Source organism: Balaenoptera physalus (assembly GCF_965194825.1).
Source record: "Balaenoptera physalus genome assembly, chromosome: 16".
Lineage (NCBI taxonomy): Eukaryota > Metazoa > Chordata > Mammalia > Artiodactyla > Balaenopteridae > Balaenoptera > Balaenoptera physalus.
The window spans coordinates 16505678-16530761 of NC_138898.1; the positions used below are offsets into that span (position 1 = coordinate 16505678).

The 25084-nt window shown below is 48.3% G+C and overlaps 1 protein-coding gene across 5 annotated transcripts in view; it reads right to left on the bottom strand.

Moving 5' to 3' along the window:
* TOX2 (TOX high mobility group box family member 2) overlaps window positions 1-25084 on the bottom strand; it is a 271638-nt gene that overhangs the window by 125820 nt on the left and 120734 nt on the right. For 2 of the 5 annotated variants that reach the window (XM_082430208.1, XM_082430209.1), the window contains exon 1: window positions 10662-10805. The exons of 2 other annotated variants lie outside the window; for them this stretch is intronic. In XM_082430208.1, coding sequence (XP_082286334.1) covers window positions 10662-10760 — 99 coding nt within the window. In that variant the 5' untranslated portion in view covers window positions 10761-10805. Of the gene's footprint in view, window positions 1-9366; window positions 9488-10661; window positions 10806-25084 lie in introns of those variants that run through there. One more of the 5 variants, XM_082430211.1, reaches the window with a different exon arrangement.

Sequence of the window (25084 nt, forward strand, 5' to 3'; positions counted from 1 at the left end):
TACCGTACGCTAACACACATATATGGAATCTAAAAAAAAAAAAAAGGTTATGAAGAACCTAGGGGCAGGACAGGAATAAAGATGCACATGTAGAGAATGGACCTGAGGACATGGGGAGGGGGAAGGGTAAGCTGGGACGAAGTGAGAGAGTGGCATGGACATATATACACTACCAAATGTAAAATAGCTAGTGGGAAGCAGCCGCATAGCGCAGGGAGATCAGCTCGGTGCTTTGTGACCACCTAGAGGGGTGGGATAGGGAGGGTGGGAGGGAGACGCAAGAGGGAGGGGATATGGGGATATATGTATATGTATAGCTGATTCACTTTGTTATAAAGCAGAAACTAACACCCCATTGTAAAGTAATTATACTCCAATAAAGATGTTACAAAAAAAAAAGAATCCACCTGCCATGCAGGGGACACGGGTTCAAGCACTGGTCTGGGAAGATCCCACATACCGCACAGCAACTAAGCCCGTGCGCCACAACTACTGAGCCTGCACTCTAGAGCCCACGAGCCACGACTACTGAGCCTACACTCTAGAGCCCATGAGCCACAATTACTGAGCCTGCACTCTAGAGCCGCGTGCCACAAGTACTGAAGCCTGCACGTCTAGAGCCCGTGCTCCACAACAGGAGAAGCCACCGCAATGAGAAGCCCGCGCACCGCAACGAAGAGTAGCCCCCGCTCACCTCACCTAGAGAAAGCCCGCGCGCAGCAACGAAGACCCAACTCAGCCAAAAATAAATAAATAAATAAATAAAAATTAAAAGAAAAAAAAGATGTCCCATGATATCCTATGTCATGCCTACAAGTGACACAGGCATTTGCCTCTGAGCTTCCTGGTTGCTCAGAAAAGCTGAAAGATTGATAAAGGGACCACCATGGATGCTGACCTACACTGAGGTAGAGGCAGGGCAAAGAGGCTCTTGAAGAATGTGACAGGACTCCAGTCCAAAGAGAAAGCCACGATCCCCTGCCCAGATGTGACTCACTCAGGCATGGCCCAGAAGCTCCTCAGAAATGAGTGTGGAGTCCTCCCTACCACACAGGAAAATGTGTGACATCTCAGCACAAGAACTCTGGAATCCTACACCTAGGAATGTGTAAGAGAATCTCCTTGGGCCCCAGAAAATTCCATTAATTATCATTTTTCTTCACTCAGACCTAAGAAGCAGTTATCTCCCAGCTCTCCCTCACAGCATGAAGCAAAGAAGAATCTAGCAAGTGACTCAAAAGTCTCTAAAATTTAATCATCAATATGCTGACCCTTGATTTCTTGGGAAACAAGAGGAAGGTGAGTTTTCTCTCCGAAATGCAGCTCCCTGAAATGGACAGTGTGGTGTTTCCCTTTCCACCCATTCATTTCCTAACTTCTGGTGCTCACAGCTATACCCTGTGGGGGCCAACTGAAGCCAGTGACCAGAGGATGCAAGAATCAAAGGAATGGGCAGCCCCCTTGCCTTAGTCTGAGACAAACTGGAGTCCAGCTCCAAAGGTCCCTGTGGGATGCTTTCATCATTAACTGTATCCCAGGCCAGCATCTCCCTCTGCCCAACCATGCTTCTCTTACTCCCTTCAAGGTGCACCTCCTCAGAACTTCCCCCCAGATACACCTTCCACAGGCAACTCTCCACATCAGAGTCTATTTCCAGGGAGTCCAATGTAAGATTCTATCCAAGGTGAAGGAGACTCTCCCCATGACCCACAGGGGTCCTGAAAAAGGCAGGAGTCTCTGGGACACCTGACCATGTCCAAGTTAGGGCTACATGCCCCAGGCCAGCAGTACATCCTTACTGTCCTAGGCCAAGGCGGGAAAATCCTCCCATATTCTCGACGAGAGCCGGGTTCTCTAAGTGTGCTTCCCAGACCAGCGGCACTGGCATCACCAACTTGTTGGCACTGCACATTTTCAACTCCTCCCCAGACCTACTGAATCAGAACTTCTGGGGGTGGCGCCAGCATTCTGTGTTTTAACTGCCCTCCAGGTGATTCTGTTGCACTAAAGTCTGAGAAGCAGAGCATCCCTGGCTACTGGGGGAAATCAAACACAAGTCATTAAACTTTCCCATAGCAGAATGTAAATTGGTGCAGCCACTATGGAAAACAGTATGAAAGTCACTTTAAAAACTAAAATAGTGTTACCATATGATCCAGCAATCCCACTCCTGGGTAAATATCTGGAAAAGATGAAAACTCTGATTCAAAAAGATACATGCACCCCAATGTTCATAGCAGCATTATTTACAGAAGCCAAGACATGGAAGCAAGTTAAATGTCCAACAACAGGTGAATGGATAAAGAAAATGTGGTGTGTGTGTGTGTGTGTGTATATACATATATAATGGAATATTAGTCAGCCATAAAAAAGAATGAAATATTTCCATTTGCAGCAACATGGACGGACCTAGAGAATATCATACTAAGTGAAGTAAGTCACACAGAGAAAGATAAATATTATATGACATCACTCATATCTGGAATCTAAAAAATAATACAAATCAACTTATTTACAAAACAGAAACAGACTCACAGACATAGAAAACAAACTTATGGTTACCAAAGGGGAAGGGGGAGGAGAGATAAATTAGGAGTATGGGATTAAGAGATACACGCTACTACATATAAAATAGATAAACAACAAGGATTTACTGTATAGCACAAGGAACTATATTCAGTATCTCATAATAACCCATAATGGAAAAGAATCTGAAAAAAATATATATATATAAAACTAAATCACTTTGTTGTACACCTGAAACAAAAACAATATTGTAAATCAACTATACTGCAGTAAAAAAATAGGATGCCTACTTATGATAAACCCCAGTTTCATACAAGTGAAGGATATTTTGTAGGCATTTATAATGATATTAAACTCTCCACCAAACAACAAACAAACAAACAAAAGACCAAAAAACTTTCCCACAGCAGAAGACCAAGAGACAGTGACCGACAATGGTCTGGATCCAGCAACATGAAACGTTCCATACTCTGAACCATAACTCTGGCTCCAAGGCACCTTTCTACTTAAAACCCAAACAGCTGGAATGCGACCCTCCCTCCGTATAACGATTCCTGCTGTCACCCCTCTCCCCTGCAGGCAGCATTCCCTGACTTAGGCTGACAGTATCCCCAAATCCCCTCCAAGCCACCTTGCAACGGGTGCCCCTCTGCCTAGAACGCCTTCCCACCACTCTGCATGCCCCCCATGTAGCCTGCTTGGTGTTCCCTGTAAGACTCTGCCGTGTGCAGCCTTCCCACACCTTTGACACTATCACTTCCCCAGATAATTATATATTTAATTATGACTCTGCCTTTCGAGCCAATATATTACAGATCCACACAGCCTTTCATCTAGGAAAGCCGAGTTTCCTATTGAGTCCCTGCACCTTCAGGACAGGGCTGAATCCCCTAGCACACAGTAGGCACGCATTAAAACCTGCTGAACATCTGAAAAACCCAGCTGGAAACAGGTCATTACGCACTGAAAAGCCACAACCTTGCTGCTCATTCTAGCAGGCACCAGAAATCGCAACTGTACGGTAGCAGGTTTAAGCATCAGGGTAATTGAACAAAATTTATTATCCCGTGTTATACAACATGTTTTCACTAAGATATAAAATTACAGTTTACCACGACTCATTAAGTTAATAATTACTTACCATATGTTTTTACTGCTGCTCCCAAACCATGCTGAAAAATCACTATGTAGTTTTTTGGTCCATGTAAATAAATAAATAGGATAACTGTCAACCACGTGGATACAGGATTTGCTGACAAGGAGACACAGGACTAAAATACCGAACAGAAAGCACGAGCCCCAGAGCTCTGCCACTCTCATCACCATCATCTCCTAGTTTACCTGTACCACACTTTCCAGATTAGTGGTTCTCAAACAGGGGTGATTTTGCCTCCTCGCCCAGGGAATACTTGGCAAAGTCTGGAAACATTTTTGATTGTCGTGACTAGAGTGCGGGGTGCTGCTAGCACCCGGCTGGTAAAGGCCAGGGATGATGTTACACATCCTACAATGCATGGAACAACCCCCAAGACAAGGAACTGTCAGGTCCAAAATGTCAATATTGCTGAGGCTGGGAAACACTGTTCTAGATGAGACGGAACTTCCATGTCTGTTACTTTAATCTGAGCTTCATAGCAACAATATGAGGAAGGCATTACTGTCCCCTTGTACAGATGAGAAAACTGAGACTTGGAGCAGTTGAATGATGTGCACAAGGTCAGCGGCTCACGCCGATGAACGGTGCAGCTGCCATCTGAACCAGTCTTCTCCGCCTCCTAAACCCACCTTCCCTCCCACACAGATTCAAGAAGGAAAAAGAAAGATGCAAAGGAAATGAGCAGCTCCTTGTCTGTCCAGAATGCTGCGCAGAGACCTCTTCAAACCCTAGGCCCAGGAAAATCAGATCCAGAGACCAAGGCATGGAAAGGCCTGTTGTTAGGAAGACCCTTCCCCCAGCAGCCAGTGCTGAAACTAGATTCCTCTTGCATTTTAACTTTCAATTGTGCTGCTCTTTGTGAATAGAAATGAAAGCATTTCCTGCTGGGGCTGAGTACCTTACAGGCAGGATTTCCAGCTCTGATGGCAACCTTGTGGGGGAGGTGTTGATGTGCCCATTTTCCAGAGGCAGAGACTGAGGCACAGGGAGGTGAAATAACTTGCCTGCACTGAAGATGGTAAGGTAATGTTCAAACCCAGGTCTGCCAGGTCCCAGAATTTACACTGCCTTCCTAACCTGAGACCAGCGCTGGGAAATCCGAGAAGCAAAATAAACGCCCTACAGAATCACACGGAGCTGGCAGCCACCCTGCAGGGCGATCCTTGGGATGCGGGTGAGGCTCTTCCCAGTTTACTGGCTGCTCTGCATGCTGGGCTCTGCTCCCTGGGCCTACTCAGGGAAGTTCTTCTAGGAATGTCAGGTCAACCAAAAGACTCTTGGCCCCTGCCCTGCCCTGCTCTGGACACGATGTGCTCACTGCAAAGTCTTCAGATTATAAGAGTCAAACAGATGCTAAGTTCCTCAAGCCACAGGGAACAACAGCCCAGTCCTGAATTTGTTCATTCGGCAAATATTTACTGAGCACCTATGTGCCAGGCAAGCTCTGGGAATACAAAAGTAAAGGTAGACAGACACGGTGGTTCCTACCCTCTGATGCATATGAGGGCCTGTCTCTTCAAAAAGTATCATCCTCATCCTTGCCGGGTGCACCACACTCTACAGTTATAAAGGACATGCCCCAGACTTTATTTCGTTATATTTCCACACCATAGCTCCCCATCTCATGAGGCTATAATGGTCACTTATGTGCTCTCCCTTTGCACAGAGGGGAACAGAGGCCCAGAGAAAGGCACTGTCATGCTCAAGGTCACCCAGCAGACTGGGGTGGGGGGAGGGAGGGGCTGTGTCAGGCCTGGGCTGCTGCTCCTGACATTGGTAAGGTACAGAAGTGTGGTCCTTGAGGAGCCTCTGGGACACACTGGGGAAGGGCTATAGGGAGCACCTTTAGACAGAAAGTAAAAAATCTTCCTAACAGAGACAGAGGCACCCTTCCAGAGTTCCCCCAGGACCAACCCGCCCAGGGCTCCTTCCCCAGGACCCATCCACAGCCACCTGTGCCCCAGCAGAAAGATGCTGCGGGGACCTCATCTACTAGGGTTGCTGAACGGGTCTCTCATATCTCAAGTCTAGGTGAGGTGGGACCAGCAACTTCCACTTCATGGATTTTCGCCATAAGGAGCCTCCAATCATTCACTAACTAAGCTTGTCTAGATCCCATCCAGGGACAAGATGCTGTGCCCAGAGCTGTGTGGGTGGAGAGTTGAATCATTCACCCACCAGCACAATTTCCTGAGTAATTATGGGTCAGGCACTGTGCCAGGTGCTGGGCATGGTTCCTGCCTGGTGGGAGCCCACAAAAGCCTGTATACAAACAACCAAACCGCTGCTGTATAATGTGTGGTCTCCAGAGCTGCAGCAGCATGGCTGGGCGCTCATCAGAGATGTAAACCCTCAGGACCCCAGCACGAATCAGCTGAATCAGAATCTCAGGGCAGGAAGGGATGCCCAGGAATCTGTTTTTGTTTCAACTCTTACCAGATGATTCTTAATGGGTACATAAATTTTAGACCTACTGATCTAGACCACAAGGCCTTCCCCAACCTCCCTACTTAGAACTGCAAACCGGCACCTGGACCTAACATCCTTAACCCTCTTCCCTGCTTCATTTTTCTCCATAGTTGTAACGATGGCATCAGTCACAATACCATATCTATCTCACCCATATATTTATGACTTCCCATGCTGACATGTAAGCTCCAGAGGGTAGCAATATGTGTCACTTTGCTTCACTGCTGTACCATCAGTTGCCTAGTGCAGTGCCTAGCACAAAGAGGTGCTCGAAAACTGTTTGTTGATTGAATGATGGATGACAGAACATGTCAAAACCCATGCAGTTTTGAACCCCAGTTCTTGGGGTGATGGGGCATACCTAGAGAAAGAGAGAAGGTTGTTGGCCATGGAGCACTGCATGGAGAAAGTGGTACCCAGGTTGGCCTTGAACACCCTGGGTTCATCCTGGGTTGGCCTTGTACCCAGGATGTTTGGACCAGGGATGAAGGATACTTGGAACACAGAGATGCTAAGCCTCTTACTGGAATAGGTCCCAGGTGGTTGATAGCATTGTTATCTAATTAGTAGCTGGTATGTGTCAAGAACTTTCCTATCCTATATCAACTCACTTAACTCTCCCGAACCTCAGAGGTAGACAATGTTGTCCTCAAGAGGACACTGAGGCTCAGAGATATTAAATAATTTGCCCCACTCAAAGAAAGACTTGTATAAGGATGTTCACAGCAGCTTTATTTATAACAGCCCTAACATGGACACAAACCCAAATGTCCAACGGCAGGTGAACAAATAAACAAATCGTGCTATATTTGTTATGATGTAATATTACTAAATAAAATAGAAAAAACTATTGACGTACACAACATGGATGAATCTTAAGGACACTTCGCTGAGCAAAATGAACCCAAATGCAAAAATGTATATGCTTCATAAGTTCTAAAACTTAAATTAACTTAGTACACTTAAACTGAACTTAAATAAAGCACTGATAATAGAAATTAGATACGCAGTTTCCTCTAGGGGTAGGGGGTAGTGACTGGAAAGGAGCATGAGGGAACTTTCTGGGGTGACAGAAATGTTCTATATCTGGATTGGGATAGTGGTTACACATGTGGTTATATATTTGTCAAAACTCATGGAACAGTACACTTAAAATTTGCATTTTATTGTATGTAAATCATATCTCAATGAGGTAAAATAATTTGCCCTAGGTCACAAAGCCACAAGCGGAGATTTGAATCCAGGTTTGCCCAATCCCAATGGCCAGTTTCCACTAGTCTGCCATGGTTGAGCAGGAAGCCCCAGGCAGTGCCCCGAGCCTGATAAAATACCTTGCCAAAACCCTAATGAAGGGACTTCATAGTTACCCTAGAAGAACATCATGACTCCTAACCCCCAAACCATGACAGAGACGTGTGGGGAACGCCAGACAAGTGTCAAGCTGGGAGTCCAGGAACTTGCGTTCAGGCCTCAGCTGTGCTCTTCATTTGCTATGTAACCTATGAGTATACTACTCCATGACTCAGTTTCCCCTTGTGTGAAGGAAGAAGGAGGGGATTAATGGTTCCCAGTAGGGGGCCACAGACAGGGCTACAGGGCCACAAGCCCCTATGCTCACCAGGCACCATTACTACATAAAATAATTAATGTGCCTGTTCCATATCTTGTAAGCTATTTTTCAAATGCATGCTAATATTATAATGATTAATAAACATCTATTTCAAAGCAAAAATGAAACCATACCAGCTTTGCGTCATTGTGTATCTTCTCAAACAAAAGATACCCAAAGAACAGCCACTGCTCATGACTTTGGTTTAAAGAGGCTGGAATCTCTGTGTTAGAGGATCACTAAGGGGACAGTCACCAAGGGAACGGTTGCCAAGGGCCCTTCCAGGTCAACTGCCCCACGGCTGTCCAGCATCACTTGGCAAAGGCTTGCCCTTGTGTTTCTCAGGCCCTGTGGGGACAAGCCTCTTATCTGGGCTCCAGGGACCGAGCCCCCAATGTGCAGGCCCTGTCCTGGTTCTGCAGCCCAGTCTATAGACCCCAATTGTGGTCATGGCTGCATCTTGGGCCTCTTTTCCCCTCCAGTTCTGAGAGTGACCAGCTGTAAGGACGGAGCCTCCCCAGTCCCTCAACATCAGCTCCTCGGCACAACTTGCCCCAGCCCCCAACCGCCAGTGCTGAAGGCGACTGCCCACTGATGATCTGCTACCGACAGGCTTCTGACCCACCCCTCCCTGAGCCAAGTGACTTCCTCTGCCTCGCACCGCCATGAGGCTGAAGGATCAAGAAGCAGATCACACGTCCAAATGCAATGTCAGACCTTTCTTTCACCCATCTTAGTGGCCCAGCTGCCACCCTCCTCCACCTGGACACATCCTCAGCTCTGGGTCAGGGGTCCTAGTTCACAGACAGAAACCAGAATCACCAGCTTCTGACTCCCTGATTGGTTCCCTCCCACCAGGGTTTCACACTGGTCCTTGGTGCTGAGTCAGAGCTTTACAGAGCATCGGAATAAAGCTGGGGCCTCGACTGAGTGCCACCTCCCATAGGCCCCCTTATGAGACCACCCCACTCCGAGGAGGTTTACAGAAACACCACCCCCAGAAGGAGCACTGCAGGCGAGGGGCACCCATCCAACCAGACTCTGAGGCCCAAATCCCCAGTCTCACCCCTGCCCCCAAACCAGGAGCTGGAACCTTGCCAACTTCGTATTTTAAAAAATAACAAAGCCAAGGGCAGAAAATAGACGAGCTGCCGCAAACCCAACCGTCTTCTCCTTCCTAAAGACTCCACTTGCTACTTCTAATCAATTCTTCCTCCATCAGATGGAAGCAGCCCGAGAACGGGCCTTCTCTTGAAGACACCATCCCCCTCTTCGGCTTCTAACTTTGCCCGTCACCGGACAAAAGATAATCGCCCCATCCTCCGCGAGACCTCACTTGCCGCCTGCCCCCGGCCCACGCCGCCCCCGGCCCTGAGGGCCCCGGACCCCACCCCAAGCCCCAGGCGAACTGCGCAGGGCTCTGCCCCCGGAGTCCAGAAGCCGCTCCCCAAGGCCTGAGGACGCACTCAGCCTGGGCGGCCCCAGGTTCCGCGCGGGGACGCCCCCTCCCCGCAGCATCCCCACAGCAAGAAGCTTGACGAAAAGCCCGTGGGGTGGGGTTACGGCCCCGGAGGGCCGCCGACCCAGCCACCCGACGCGCACTCACCACACAGTGCCGTGGAGCCCGCGCGTCTGCGCCAGGGCCGCGGGGAAACCCACGCGCGCCGTTCAATCCGGGCTCCGAGTGACGAAAAGCCGCGCTCGGCTCCGGCCGGCCCCGGACCGACGCACAGTCCCGCGGACGCACGGACCGTCCGGCTTCCTAACTAAGTTCGAAAGTTCCCTCCCGGGCGAGGGAGGAGACGCGCACGGCGCCGCTGCACCTCAGCGTCCCGGGCTGGGCTCGGCGCGGGGAGCGGGGTCGGTCGCCGCCCGTCCGGGCTTCCAGGAGCGCGAGCTCGCATCGCGCCCGAAGCAGCGGGGCTGGGACCTGGCTGCGGGTGGAGGCGGCGATCTCGGGAAAGAAGGGGTATCCCTCACCGCAGCCCCAGCCGGGAGGGGACAGGCCTCGCTGGGCCATGGCCAGCTCGCAATCCGAGGCCCCGCCGGGCGGTGACAACCGATTACCAAACGGCCCAATTACTGCGCTGCGGCGCCGAGAAGTTAAACCGCCCACGCGCGAGTGTGGACGGCCGAGGTGGGGGAAGGGCGGTGTGGTGGCCGCGGCTGCCCCCGGGTGTGACCGCGTGTGACTGTTTGGCTGTCAGGGCGATTAGTGTGCCTGAGGTTCCCCGTCCATGGGGTGGCTATAGGTGACAGCGTGCGACTGTCTGAGTCACTGGGAGCGTGAGCGAGTGACTGTCGGAGCGACTTCTTTGTGTGCCTGTCCCCAGTTGTGACTGCGTGTGACGGCGGATGGGGGCATGGAACGCGGTGTGTGGCGTCGCAGTGTGGGAACGGGTGGCTTGCATGTGGCGGTGTGACAGCGCAGGTGGGCGAGTGACTGCGTGTGGCTGTGTAGAAATAAATGACTGTCAGGGTGACTTGTGTGGGACGGTAGTGTAAGCAGGATGGCTGTGTGTGTGACAGTGGGTCACTGTGTGTCGGCTTGTGAATGCATGCGAGGCTGTCAGGGGGACGTGGGTGAGTGTGTGTCACTGTGACATCGTGTGAGTGACTGTCGGGGTGACTTCTGCCTGTGATCCCAACAACTCTGGGCGTGAGTGTCACCGCCAGGGGATCGGCGTGAGTGGCATGTGCCCGTCGGCGGGGCTGATGGGTGCGTGTCCCCGCGCGTCGGCACCGCCGGCATCTCCCCGCGTGTGTCCCCGAGAGCGCCCGCGTCCCGAGCCGCCGGGAGACTGCTGCCCGCGCTCCAGCCCTGGGCGCTCTGGCTCGGCTCTGGGTCCGAAGGCGCGGGCAGGCCCCGCCCTCCCGGGCCCCCACCCCGCCCCCGCCTACCTTGCCGCAGTGGTAATAGTCCAGGGGCGCCAGGCTGGCCGGCTCGGCCCCGGGCCGCGCGCCCACCGCGGGCGCCGAGGGGTACAGGCGGACGTCCATGGCGGGCGCGGCGGCGGCGGCGGCGGCTCCCGCGGGCAGTGCCTGGGCGGGCGGCGGGTGGGAGCCAGTGTGCGAGCCAGTGTGCGAGCTAGTGTGGGAGCGCGGGGGGCGGGCCGGGGGCGGCGCCCGGTGGAGCGCCCCGCCCCCGCCCGCCAGCGCGCGCTATTGTTCCGGCCTCGGGCGCCGCGCAGGGCCTGGGGCCCGGACCCGGGTGGGGAGGTTCCTCCTGCGGGCCAGGCAGACGCCGGGTCTCCCGCTTGGCTCTCCGCCCCCGGGGGTTCCGGAGGGTTGCGCGCCGGTCCAGACGGCCCTTTCCCGTCCCGCCTTCAGCCACCAAGGGTGAAGGGAGGGAGAAGCCTGTACGACACCCCTCCCCAGAAGTGGGACACTCCCCGCCCTAGATATTTAGGGCGTCTCTGAGCCCTAAATGTGGCGGAAGGGAAGGCACGCTTTCGGAGATGGGTGCTGCCTTACCCCGGGGCTGCGGCCCAGAGCCTGAGGCTGACGTTAGGATGTTCTCCCTCCGTGTGCCACTGATCTGAGTCACTGCGAGAGTGGCCCTGGAGGATTGCTGCTTAAATTCTCACTTTACATATGAGGAAACTGAGGCAAGAACTTGTGGCGTCGGGAATGGAGTGGGCTCCGCTGCCCCCAGAGGATCTAGACTGAAACCACCCGGAGAAGGCAGAGGATCCTTCTCCCTTTAATGACAGAGAGAGGGCTGTAGAAATAGCCTAGAAAGTGAAGTTCTGGGGAAGAGTCCAGAATCTGCCACCCCCATCACCACGACCACCACCACCACCATGGTCTTCTGGAGTGAGAGAAGAATGGAAATGACATGGCTCGCATGGTGGGACAGAGAGGTGACTGAAACAGTCTCCCCCGCCCCCCCACACACACACATAAAAGAAGCCCCCTAACTCCTCACATCACCTGCTGGCAGCTGGCCTGTTGCTCCTCCCCTTCCCATCTAAGAATTGTCTAACAGTCTCTACTCCCTCACCTCCCACTGACTGGGCCACCACTGCCCTCTGCCTTCCTGGCTCTGGCACACTGGGGATGCCTTGCTGGGAAGGGCACAAGGCCAGGAGGCAGAAGTGAATTAGAATGGGATTCTTGGGTGGCAGCAGGACATGAGATGCTATCTGGAAAAAAGGGAGTGAGCCCCTTGCCCACCCAGGAACCAGCTTAGAACTTAGCTCCCAACTGCAATTTGGGCTTTGCTGGTCCTGGCTTCAAGCTAGGACCACTATTTGTGACCATAAAGATCCCCTAATACAAGACAGGTGTGGGAAACAGGCTTTCACTAAAGGTTTGGGAACAACAGAAGGAAATTACAGCTCAGAAAGGAAAGAACTTCTAAATAAATTTCAGCAGTCATTGTTTCTAGAATTCATTGCCATATCTCATTAGAAGGAATTTCCCACTGGCCTCTCTCCTTTTTTCCATCTGGACATCCAACTGACCCAGCAGTATTTATTGAGAAGATCACCTTTCCTCCCACTTCTCTACAGTGTTAAGTTTGTCATAAATCAGGTAGTCCATGTGTGCATTGGGCAGTTTCTGAATTTTCTAGTCTGTTCCATTAGCCTGTTTGTCTCTCTTTGTGCCATTATCAGTCTGAATTTCTATAGTTTTATAATAAGTCTTAATGTCCCATAGCATGAATCTACCCACTTTTATGTTCGAGAGTGCCTTGACTGTTCTTGACATTTGCATTTCCACCTTGAATCTTTGGATCAATTTGGGTAAAACTGACATTGTCAACATTGTCTTCCTATCCATAAACATGGTATGTCCCTTCATTTATTTAGGTTTTTTTAAAGTCATCTCAGCAATGTTTTGTAGTTTCCTATGTAGAGAACTTGCGCATCTTTTATTACTTTTAGTCCTGGGTATTTTATGTTTTTGACGCTATTGTCAATGGTTCCTTTATATATATATATTTTAATTATCTGTTTGTTGCCAGTACAGTGTGGTAGTTTTAAAATAAGTCAGCAAATTCTTTGACATCCTCCAAAGGGGTGGAGTCTAACCCTTAAAAAGGGTTGGTCTTGGTGACTGGGTTTTAACAAATAGAATGTAGCAGAAGTGATGCTGTGTGGCTTCTGAGTCTAGGTGATGAAAGTTGATACATCTTTTGCCTGGCTCCCTCTTTTGGGACATTTGTCTTTGGAACCCTAAGCCACTATGTAAGACGTCCTCAGCTGCTGTGCTTTGAAGAAGTCTAAAGTAACCCACACAGAGAATCCATATGCTGAGACCTTGAGACTAAGAAAAGAGAGGAAAATGCCTAGCCAGTCCCCTGCTGTTCCAGCTCCATCTACTACCTGACTGCAACCACATGAAAAACTCTGAAACATCCAGCTGAGTGCTTCCTGAATCCAAAATGCACAGAAACCATGAGAGATAATAGACGATTATTGTTATTTTAACCCATGAAGTTTTGGAATGGTTTGTTACTCGGCAATATAGATCTGGAACATAATACATATAGAAGTAAATTTTTGTATAATGCACTTGTATCCAGCAACACTGCCAAACTCACTTATTCTAACAATTTATCTGTAGAGTGTTTGACTTTAAAAAAATATACCATATTCTATTTCGTCTGTAAAAATGAGAGTTTTCGTTTTTCCTTTTCAATCCTTAAACGTTTTCTTTCTTTTTCTTACCTTGTTGCACCGGCTAGTATGGCCAGTACATGTTGGAAAGAAGTAATAATAGCAGGCATCCTTGTCTCATTCCTGATCTCAGAAGGAAAGCTATCAATATTTCACCATTTATTATAGTGCCTGCTGTAGTTTTTTGCTTGCTTTTTTGTTTAATTTCATTTTGTTTTTTGTAGATACCTCTGTTGTGGGTTGAGGAGGTCAATCTTTACAGCAATCCTCTGAGTCAGGAAATAAGACTGCTGTGGCCGTTTTACAGATGAGAAGTATGAAGCCCAGGGAGGAATCTTCAACATCACAGTGTTAATATCAGGACTAATCAGCAGTACCTAAGTCCGGAATCCCACCTGGAGCACTTCCCACAGCCCATATTTCCACAGTCTTGGTCTCATTAACTCTGGCCAGGGCTGTAGAACAACAGCCACCAGAGTATGGAGGTCCATGTGCAGTGGGTCAACTTCAGGAAGCAATTCGGCTTCCCTGGGGTCTGCCAGCAGCAGCAAACACCAACCCTGTCAGTCACCTATGTCCACTCCCTTCCCCGAGGGGAGGTCAACACCAAAGAGATCTCTGGGAAGTCTGGTAGTGGATCCCAGTAAGGAAGCCATGCAGACTCCAAAGCTTGGGCTTGCCCTTTTTTTGTGGGAATTGATCAGATAGGAAGTTGATGACTCATTTCCCTCAAAGAAACACCTCAGCCTAATTTTTTGTTCTCAGGACAGGAGTGGGGTTTCCCTTCCTCTTGACCCCAGGTGGAATCTGGGGGAGGGGAGTCTCACAGCTGGTTCAGGCCAGCCTGGTCATGCCCTGCCTGCAGCAATCCAGTCTGGGGACCCAGAGTACCTGCTTATGCATCTTCCAATTCTCAGTTTCTGATATCGTAAATAGCTGAGATATCAGAATATGGATGTGTTTTAACATATTTTATTATTATTTAGCTATGGTAAGGAAAATGGATCAGGAAACAATTGCCACTGAAAAGATAGTTTGTTACTCACAGTTCCCAAGAGGAGAGGCATGCCATGCCGTAGGGGCCACATGGGGAAGCACCAGGGTCAGTTAGGAGGCATGGGGAGAGGGAATAATTGTAGGCAAGAACATTTATTGTGGTTTCCATGTAAAGGAACAGGCAAAGCAGCATAAACAAATTTAGGATTGGCTAGTTTGAATCATTCCCTTATGGACGCATGGTAGAAATGTACTTCCCCACCCACTTGTGCTTAGGTATGAGCTTGTGACTTACTTTAGCCAAGGGAACATGAACAGAAGTGGTGCGTGTCACTTCCAGGTGGGGGATTTACGGGTCTAGGCATACTTAACCTTATTCTCTTTTCCCTCCACCATGAAAACCCTAACAAATTCCAACTTATTCACTAAAACCCAATAGAAGTAACACCTCTTCGGTGAAGACTTCTCCAAGAATCCAACTCATTGCTCCAATTTGCTGCTCCAATAACTGTCTGCACACAGGACTGTTAGTGTAGATTTCTCCGAACCGTTAATAACGCATTTGCCCTATGAATATCTCCAGGGCAGGGATGATGGCTCACTCATCTTGGTGCCTCCAGTGACTAATACAGGATGGATGTTTCATGCCCACTTCCAGGGGAGGTAGGGTTTTCAAGGGACTTCCTATCTACACACACATGCCACATGCACACCCTCGGGAAGAAGAAGCCTCTGAATTGTCCAGATTCTAGGGAACAGATGGGCTACATTTGCCAGTGAGGGGAGTCACAATTTAGCACATGTGGGTGACTCCTGGCAGTATCTGCTCCTCTGTCTCTTCCCTCCCAGTGGCCAGTGTGCATAAGATCTGACTCAGGCTTAGATGTGATGGGATATGTCAAGCTCAATTGGGGTGTGGAAAAAAGAGGTCCCCAAGGAAAATCTCGCCTCTCTTAGTTGGGGTCTTCCAAAAGCTGATTCTGAGGCAAGAATCCTAGTGCAAGTAGTTTATTGGAGAGTGATCCCAGGACACACAGGTAGGGGGTAGAAAAGTGATCTCAGGAAAGAAAGACAGTCAATAATGGGCACATTATCATGCAAATTACCACTGTAGGCAACTGGAGCCTCACTCCACGGGGGAGTTCTGGAAAACAATGTAGAACACTGCCTCAGAGTTATCCCACTTGAGGGGCAAGGAGTTGGAGTCTTTATCCACCAACTCCTCACAGTCTTGGTTAGAGGCTGCTCTCAGAGAGCATTAATTCCAGGGCAGTTCACCCTGGCAAGGAGAATGGGGTTCTGTCAACCAGAGAAAGCCATTAGACAAGGAGATGCAGGTACCAGCAGCCACAAGTTGGGGCTTCATGCACTGGAGTGGTGAGGTTTGTGGGGATGTGGGCAGAGCCCCGGTAGTGTCTGCCACAGGGCTCAAGTCCACCTAATAACAGAGCAGAACTCTTCTTTCCTTAGGCACTCTCACTCCGTGTGTGTGTGTGTGTGTTTGCACGTGCACGCACGCATCTCCTTCAGGAACTTGGTTGAGGTGGGTGGCTATTGTCTGGTGCATCAGTTGGGCATTCTTGGGGCCCTAACCATTGTATCCCCTCAACAGCATTCCAACCTGTCCATTATTTCTGACAACTGGCCAAGTCAGCCCACAACTTCCACTCAAAATGTCTGCTGGACAAAAGATCAAATGAACCGATGCACATGTGGCAGAGACTTTAGCACAGGATAATTCACTTAGGCCCTCCATATAAGAGCACCGAGACACCAAAGGCTCTGAGTTCAAGTCCTAAGCTCTGCTCAACTCCCTGTTTTGCCTTATCCAAGTCAATGTACCTCTTTGAGCCTCAGTTTCCACTTCTGCAAAATGGGAAGGTAGTGCCTTCTCCACGGGTTTGTTATGAGAAGCAATGAGGAAATAGATAGCAAAGCACTTCTAAAACTCTGAAGCACTATTAAATTGTGAGTCATTGTTATTAAACCATGTTTACCTAGTCAACTGCTCTAAAGTCCCCTCACAAAAGGAGGGGACTTCTCCCTGATGTCCCACCCATGAATCGCTCTCCAGCTTTCCAGAGGAGCAGTGCCAAGGTCCATCTGAGAGACTTTACACTCTTTCTTGGGGAGAGGAAGTGGGGGCTGGGAGGAAAGAGGGAGGGTGCAGAATCCTTGGGAGATGACTGAAGTTCATGGAGCCCTGCTGTGGGAACCAGCACATTATCTTTTGGGATCCCCTCACCAGCCTTCATGATGGGCATTATTATCAAAGCACTTTTTACAAATGAGGGAACTGAGGCTTAGAAAAAAGTCCCTGAACCTCAAACATGCAGTGAGAACTTTGTGGAGCTGGGATTCATACTTGAAATCCATGCACCTTCTGCAACAACACACTACACTTGAGTTTAAATGACATCATGTAGATTGTCTTACAATACAAAAAGCTTGTAATGAATGAGCCATCTGGAACATATCCCCTGAGAGCTCTCAAGGTTTCCTTACCTTTGTCTGCCATGTACACACCTGTATATTAGCGTGTGCTAGTTACAGAAGGAAAGAAATCAGAAAAGTTAAATGTGAATGAACCCCACTCGAAAAAGAAATAAGAAGATAAATAACCATGTGCTGCTCTCTAAGGGGAAATTAAAAGAAGCTCTAATAACAGCTAAGAAGTACGGAGTGCCAGATGTGTGCCAGGCACTATGCTAAATTCTGTACATCTATTACCTCTATTAATCTTGACAACAACTCCATGAAGTAGGTACTACTCTTATCCCTATTTTACAAATGAGGAAACTGAGGCACAGAGAGGCCAAGTAACTTACCTGTAGTTAGTACATAGTGTAGCCAGGATTTTCAACTAACTAGTTTGGCTCCAAAGTCCACACTCATAACCACTAGACCTTACTACATCTCTCTAATCTTACATATAAATTTCAGCTTATGCAAAAAGAAAACCCTGTTAGTGTTTTGATTTGAATTATATTTAGTTATTAAATTAACTTGGGGAGAATTGAGGGTTTTTTTGATAAAAAGTCTTTCAATCCTTTGAGATTTTATAAATATGTATATAAAGGAACAATATTAAAGTTGTGGATGAATATCTTGTGTCAACAAAACTAACTAAACTCTCTTATTTGTTCTAATAGTTTTTCCGTAGATTCTCTTGGATTTTCTGCATGAATGGTCATATTATCTGCAGAAAGGGGAGCGGGGGGGAGACTGAGTCTGCTCTTCCATTCCAATCATCTTACTACTTGTTTCTTTGTCTTTTCTTATTTCATTGTCCAGCACCTCTAGAATCAATGTTAAATAGAAGTGTTGATATCAGGAATTCTTACCTTGTTCCTTACTTCAATAAGAAAACTGATTACATTTCACCTTTAAGCTATTAAGTAAGATACTAACTGTAAACTTTTGGTGATACTCTTTATCAATTAAAAAAGTTTCTTTTTATTCATATTCTGCTAAGAGATTTTTCTGGGGAGCATGAATTAGTAGTAGTTTATAATATTTTTTAGCATATATTAAAATAATCATCTGGATTTTATCTTCTAACCTACTAATATTGTAAATTATATTAATAGATAGTTTCATGGTGAACCATCCTTGAATTCCTGGGATAATTGTTGGAACTTCTATTCAGTCATAATTCATTTTTTAATACACTGCTAAATCCATTTGCATTATTTCATTTAGAATTTTTTGCATCTACGTTAGTAATTGAAATTGGTCTTAAATTTTTTGTACTGTTATTGTCAAGCTTTGCATGCCAAGGTTATACTCATTTTGTCTAATGAGTTGAGGAAGAATTTTGGTAACTGATTCAACTGCTTAAATTATAATTAGATCATTATGTCATATTTTTCTTCAGTAAATGTTGGTAAATTATACTTTTCTAGAAAGTTATTCATTTTCTCTAACTTTACAAATGTATTAGTGTAAAGGTGTTTTTAGTCTTACGGCTTTAAGAACTCTTCTGCATCTATTATCTATACTTTTTCTTTTTCTTTATCATACTCAAGGTTGGTCTTTGTCATTAGACTATATTTTTCCATATTATATATTTTCTATTTTCTGTATTCTCCTCTAATCTACAAGTTTTTATAGCAATTGGGTAAAAAATTAGTATTTCTAAAAACAAAGGTAATTACAAATTACCTGGCACTTAGAAAGTATTTGGCAAATATTAGTAAGGGTAATATATGAAAAAAAAATTTTTTTTAATTTATTTATTTATTTTTGGCTGTGTTGGGTCTTCACTTCTGTGCGAGGACTTTCTCTCGTTGTGGCAAGTGGGGGCCACTCTTCATCGCGGTGCGCGGGCCTCTCACTATTGCAGCCTCTCTTGTTGCGGAGCACAGGCTCCAGACGCGCAGGCTCAGTAGTTGTGGCTCACGGGCTTAGTTGCTCCGCGGCATGTGGGATCCTCCCAGACCAGGGCTCGAACCCGTGTCCCCTGCATTGGCAGGCGGATTCTCAACCACTGCGCCACCAGGGAAGCCCGAAAAATATTTTTGATCACATGCCAGAGACTAGAGATTGAACCATGATCAAGACATAATTTGTGCTCTCAAGGAGCTCACAGCTGAATTGGGAAGACAGTCAATTAAATACAGTGTAGTAAACATAATAGAGGTGAGAAAAAATAAAATGGGAACACAAACGAGGACTTCCTGAAGGAGGTAATGCTGAGCTGGGCACTGTAGGGTACTGAGGAGTTAGTCAAGTGAAGAGATGGGTATCTCTTGGCCCTAACCTTAGGCCCATCTTCAGTTGACTCAGCTCTCGGCAGGACTGGGCTGCCTGGACTCAGGAATCTGTGATCTTAAGTCTCCTTCACTTCCACAAGAGAATGTCTGCTAATATTTCCCTCTTCTAAGGATAAAGAGGCTCCACTTTGGACCCAGACACCCCTCTGGCCTATATTCTCCATCACCTGTAGTAGCCTCAGTGATGTACAGGCTTGGGCAAAGAAGAATAAAGATAGAGTTCATTGGTACTTCTCACCTTGAAGAAGATATTTGACTATTTGTTTGTCTGTCTTCCCATGAGGGAAATTTCTAGCGTGATCCTAACGTTCTGTATCTTGATAAAGGTTTGGGTCACACAGGCAGATGCCGTTGTCAAAACTCAGAGAATGTACATTTAAGATTTGTACATTTGGGACTTCCCTGGTGGCGCAGTGGTTAAGAATCCGCCTGCCAATGCAGGGGACACATGTTCAAGCCCTCATCTGGGAAGATCCCACATGCCGCGGAGCAACTAAGCCCGTGCGCCACAACTACTGAGCCTGCGCTCTAGAGCCCACGAGCCACAACTACTGAGCCCACGTGCCACAACTACTGAAGCCCGTGTGCCTAGAGTCTGTGCTCCACAACAAGAGAAGCCACAGCAATGAGAAGCCCATGCATCGCAACGGAGAGTAGCCCCCGCTCGGCCGCAACTAGAGAAAGCCCGTGTGCAGCAATAAAGACCTAATGCAGACAAAAATAAATTAATTAATTTTAAAAAAGATTTGTGCATTTCATTGCATGTAAATTTCAAATCAAAAGAAAAAATGTAAACAAATACTGGACTCTAAATAATTACACGCATGCTGATGTATTTTAGGGGGGTTAAAGGATGTCTGCATTTGAAATGTGTCCAAAAAAATAAGAAGGATTAATGGATGGGTAGAGAAATGGATAGATGGATAAATATGCAATAAAGCCAGAAAAAGTAAAATGTTAATGGCCAAATCCAGGTGGTGGATATACAGGTGTTCACTGTAATATTCCTTCAATGTTGTTTATTAAACTGTCATCATAAAGTGCTAAAGGAAAATATCTTGTATATTGTGGTGGCAATTGTTTAAAGACATTTTTTTTGCCTGACATGTTGCCTGCATCCTGCTATTTATGATGCTTTCCCCTTTAAAAGAATGGAGGGAGAGAGAAAGAGAGCACGTCCTCTCTCTCTTCCTTCCTTCCCTCCCTTCCTCCCTCATTGCATCCTGGAAATAGCAACTAAGTGCCAGCACTGGGTTAGCAGCAAATCCCTCTCAGGTTCCCCTCCTCTATCAAGCCCTGCTCACCCCCTTTCCCCAGACAGCATCTGTTACTCCCTCTGATGGCAACTGTCTTAGACCCCAACTAAAGGCCATTCCAGTTGTAAGGAGATTAGAGGTACTTGGGAGCCCCACTGTACCATCAGCCTTGGAGAGAAAGAGTCTGATTTATCTTTGCATCCCCCCACCCCAGCTCCTGGTCTGGCATGCAGCAGATCATACAGGACCGTCTAGGGAATGCAGAGACAGAGACAGAGAAAAAGTGTCCTGTGTCCAGCAGGTAGAATTCTAGATGATTTTTTTCAAACTTTTTTTAATGGTGTCAGATTGCCTTTTGGATAAGAACACACAGGTCGCCTAGGGGCCCCAATGATGCTGTCAACAGGGCTTTTCACCCATCGAGGGAGGAGGAACCAGCATGCTGACTTGCAGTGATGTTTGTTTGCTTGGCTACGCGTTTATTGTTGGCTTATTTATTTTTTCTTTTGTTTGCCATGTGGTTCCTTTAAAATATCCAGAGAAGGAAACCACTACACATAAAGAAATTTGAATTTTTGAATGCCCGCTTCCCATCTGAAATGTCACTTGCACGTTAAGTCTCTGTCCCTGAGTTGCTGTGGCAACCTCGGCAGCACTCTTTGCCCGGGGTGACAAAGGGGCCCTTTGTTAGCCGGGAGGCCAGGTCTGGGTGCAGGGACATCCTATTCAGCCCATCGTAACAAAGGAGCACACGTCCCCCTCTCTGAGCAGGGCAGCCGCCGGCCCCGATTATGCCTGCACTGTTGACAACCTTCCATGGGGAGACCGGGAAAAGAAATCCCCTATTATTGGCATCTTTGAGCCAAAGTTGTTTTTTTTTTTTTCCTTTTTCTCTCTCTGTGCTGCTTGCTGTACAAAAACCCCTGCAAAGGGCCCCACTCATGCTCTTGCAGAGAAAAATACCAATTGTGAGGCCTCCCTGGAAGAGGGATGAGGCTCCCAATCTTAATTGAATCTCCTAAACTTGGTTATTAAAATGGCAACTCCAGCAGCAGTGGGTGAGAAGGTGGGTTCTTCAAATTTTAGCAAGCAGCCTGGCTGTGGCCCAGAAAGAAGTCCTGGCCGCCCCTGGATCTGGAGTGACCTCTGTACCCAAGAGCAGGGGGCTTGTGCCAAGGGCAGCCCCCCACCACGTATTCTGATCAGATCTGGGGCTCAAGTGTCATTCAGCCTTGGACTTTCCTCCTCCCTCAAAGTTGAAACCCCGGGGAGGAGGTGGGGTGGGCACTGCCCAGGGAGATGGCTGAACTGGCCCTGTGAGAGCAGGCTGGGAACGCAGCATCCTGACTTCCAGGCCTGGGCTCTTGGGGGTCACTGGTGGGTGGAGAGCAGCCCCAGGCCAAGGCTACAGCCCATGGCCCTCCTCCTGCTCCCAGAGCCATGGGCTTCCAGCCCTCCACCTGCAGGTTAGGATCGTTTGAGGCCCTTTTCCATTTCCTCTATCACTGCTCCCACCAGAATCATCTTTCACATTCCTCTTTCGGATCCAGTGATGTATGTAGAAGCTAAGACTGGGGGCTCCAGCAGAGCCAGAACTGGTGTCTGTCTTATTCACTATGCACCAGGGGCCAGCACAGAGCCTGGTGCACAAGGCGTACTCTGAAAAGTACTTGTTGAACCAGTGAATCAAGAATGAGTGAATCTCTCAGTATGGACTCATTTCATTGTACCAACCACTCCTTGAGGTTGAAGCCATTTTCCTCATTTAATTCCATTCCTGCTGTCCTCTGTTGTAAGGTCCAGGGCTGGAGCAGGCTACCCAGGTGACACATGTGCTCCTGCCCAGAGGGGTTGCATTCAGACGGTTGTGTGTGCAGACCCTGCAGTCGAGGACAGTGAGTGCCCAATGAGGGGGTGACCCCGGGGCTGCAGGGAGCAACAAGGGAGGATGCAAGGAGTACAGAAAGACTTCCAGGCTGAGGACACTCCCAAACAAACGAATGACCAGAGCTGGCTGAGCAAAGAAGAATGCTTTGTTCAGATGGAACAGCAAAAGGAAGGCAGAGTGGTATGTAGTAGCCCGTGATGTGCAACAGCCCCATGAAGCTGGCTGCCGGTAGAGAGTACAGAGCATGGCAGAGAGGCCTGGATACAGCTGGAGAGGCAAAGCCAGAGGGAGGACCCCATGAGCCAGGCTTAGGAGCTCAAAGCCAAGGTGACCATGGACAGTTGTATACATTGTGTACTGTGTAAAGGGGGTGAGTAGAGCTGAAATCCAGCCTGCATTCTGCTGGCCAAGCCCTGTGGCCATGGCTGAACCTTTCCACTTAAAAAGGCAGCAAGGTCAGTTTGTAAAAACATCAGTTACTCAGATGCCTGTTCCCAGGGGTGGGCAGCTGTGTCCTGAGTCCAAACTTCAGGCGGTGTTTATTGGGGGGAGGGGCTGCCAAGTCCAAAGAGAGGCCAGGCAAAAATCCGGATGAATTAGCAGGTCCTGGAGAACCATTCGGGGCTACTTGCGTTGCCAGGGATGTCTGAACATGCACCCTCAGGCCCACCCAAATTTTCCAGCCTTCCGCAACAAGGGGTGAAGGCATTTGCAAAGGAACCATGGAAACTCTCAGCCTCCGAGTCAATTCTAAATTAAGAGAGAAAGGAAGGCAGGAGGAGACAGAGTATGAAAAAGGGCAGAGGTTCTGGTTTTTGAGGTCTCCATGGGATGGGGCTAGAGGAACTGTGAGAAGGCTGAGGATGGTATAATGAGGCCTGCAAGTTGAAGGTTTTAATTTAATGTGAGGGAGTGGCAGTACTAAGGGAGAGACAGTCTCTAGGGTGTGTCCTCAGCAGTGAGGATGGGCTGGCCTTCAGAGAGAAGGGGAAGTCCAGGACCAGAAGACCGGGTGGCAGGCTGGATCCCAGGGTGGGAGAATGAAGCCTCAGGCCAGCAGCTAGACTTGGGGGCAAGGGGCAACCAGACCATGACCTCCTCAAGGAAGGACAGGGGTGGAATCTGCCTTGTGTGCATGGGGCTATTGCACATCACGGGCTACTACATACCACTCTGCCTTTCTTTTGCCGGTGCCCAGCCCTGCTTCTTGCACATGGTACGTGAGCTATAAATATTTGTTCAATCAATGATCGAATTGATAACATCAGTGATTCAGATACTCTGAATGGCATCTGTGAATGTCTGAGAGGTTTGGAGGGGAAGGAAGCAGGGGAGGGTGTGCCAGAGGAGAGGAGTACGCAGAGAGGGTGCCTCTTTTAGGGTAACATTAGCTGCTGTAACAAATAACCCCCCAATTTCAGTGGTTTAACCTCACAGCAGAGTCCAATCTAGTTGTTACTCTTGGTTGACAACTTTCCTCCATCTGTGATTTGGGGATCCAGGCTTCCTCTCTCTTGGGCTCCACCCTCCCCCAGGGCCTTGGAGTTCTTTGCATTGAGCTGGCAGATAAAGGCCAGGAGAGGGGAGAAGCCCCAGTTGCTCCGTACAAACCCCAACCAAGAAGTGACCTGTCACTTCTGCTCGCCTTCCCTGGATGAGAACTAGTCCGTGGCTAACCCTAGATGCAAGGCATGCTGGGAAATGTAGTCCCTGCCTGGAAAAATGCCTCTTCAGAACAGTGTTACACCATGGGAGGGGCAGCACAGATTTTTGGTTCAGCAACATAGGAGGTGACAGGGATGTGAAGAAGGTGGGTACAGGTGTGTGGTCGTGGCCAAGGACAAGAGCTGCTACCAAGTGAGCCTTGGATTGAGCTCTGGGCCTTGCTTGAGATTCTAATTGGAACATGCAGGTGAGTTGTGCGGGGGTAAGGGTGGGATGTGACTCTCTCACAGTTGATCCTCACTAAGTCTTGGGAAAGGGAGCTCATCAGCTCATGACTCCTTGACAGATGAGGAAACAGGGTCCAATAGAGGACGTTGGGCAAAGTCAGAAGCCAGAACTGGAACCCAGGGCATCTGTTTCCCAGTCCTGGCTGACCGATATGGTCCACTACATCTAAATCGATCCTCCAGAACACCACTGAGATTTGTGTGTCATTCCAGAAAAACATCCCAGCACATCATAATCTTTTTCCCAAGCTTCTAGAGAGCAGCCTGTGACAGCTGGGAGGAGGGGCCTTTATTCTCGGGCCCTGTGGGTGGGGCTTGGCCAGGCTCACCCTGCTGGGTCAGGGATTCTTCCATTATTGCTCAGCAACTCGGTTACAAAGTAGAGGAACTTTGAACTTGTTTTTAAACACTATCAACTCTGCTCTGTGTTCGTTAATTTCCCTTTGTCCTGAAGCTGGACCCAGACAAAAACATCTTTTCCATCAAAAATTCAAAAGGACCCTTACAAAGTGACAGTGGATGAAATAACAGCATTTATGATAAAATCCCCCCATCCTCTTTTTTTTTTCTTCATTTTTTGGCCTAGCACCAAAAATCAAATGCCAAAAAGGCAACCCATCTCAGCTGCTTTGAAACAGGCTGTGTCAGTTCAGAGATTGTTTCACTTTGGACACTGTGTGACCCTGTTTGAGCCTCCTATGAAATTCATAAGCACAGGCAGATCATCAGCCCTACACCCCAGTGCTCCCCCCCATGCCTGGCACACAGCAGGTTCAGTAAACTTAGGATGGAATCCCAAACCCTGGTTTTCTCTGACTCCCCCAGAAGGCAGC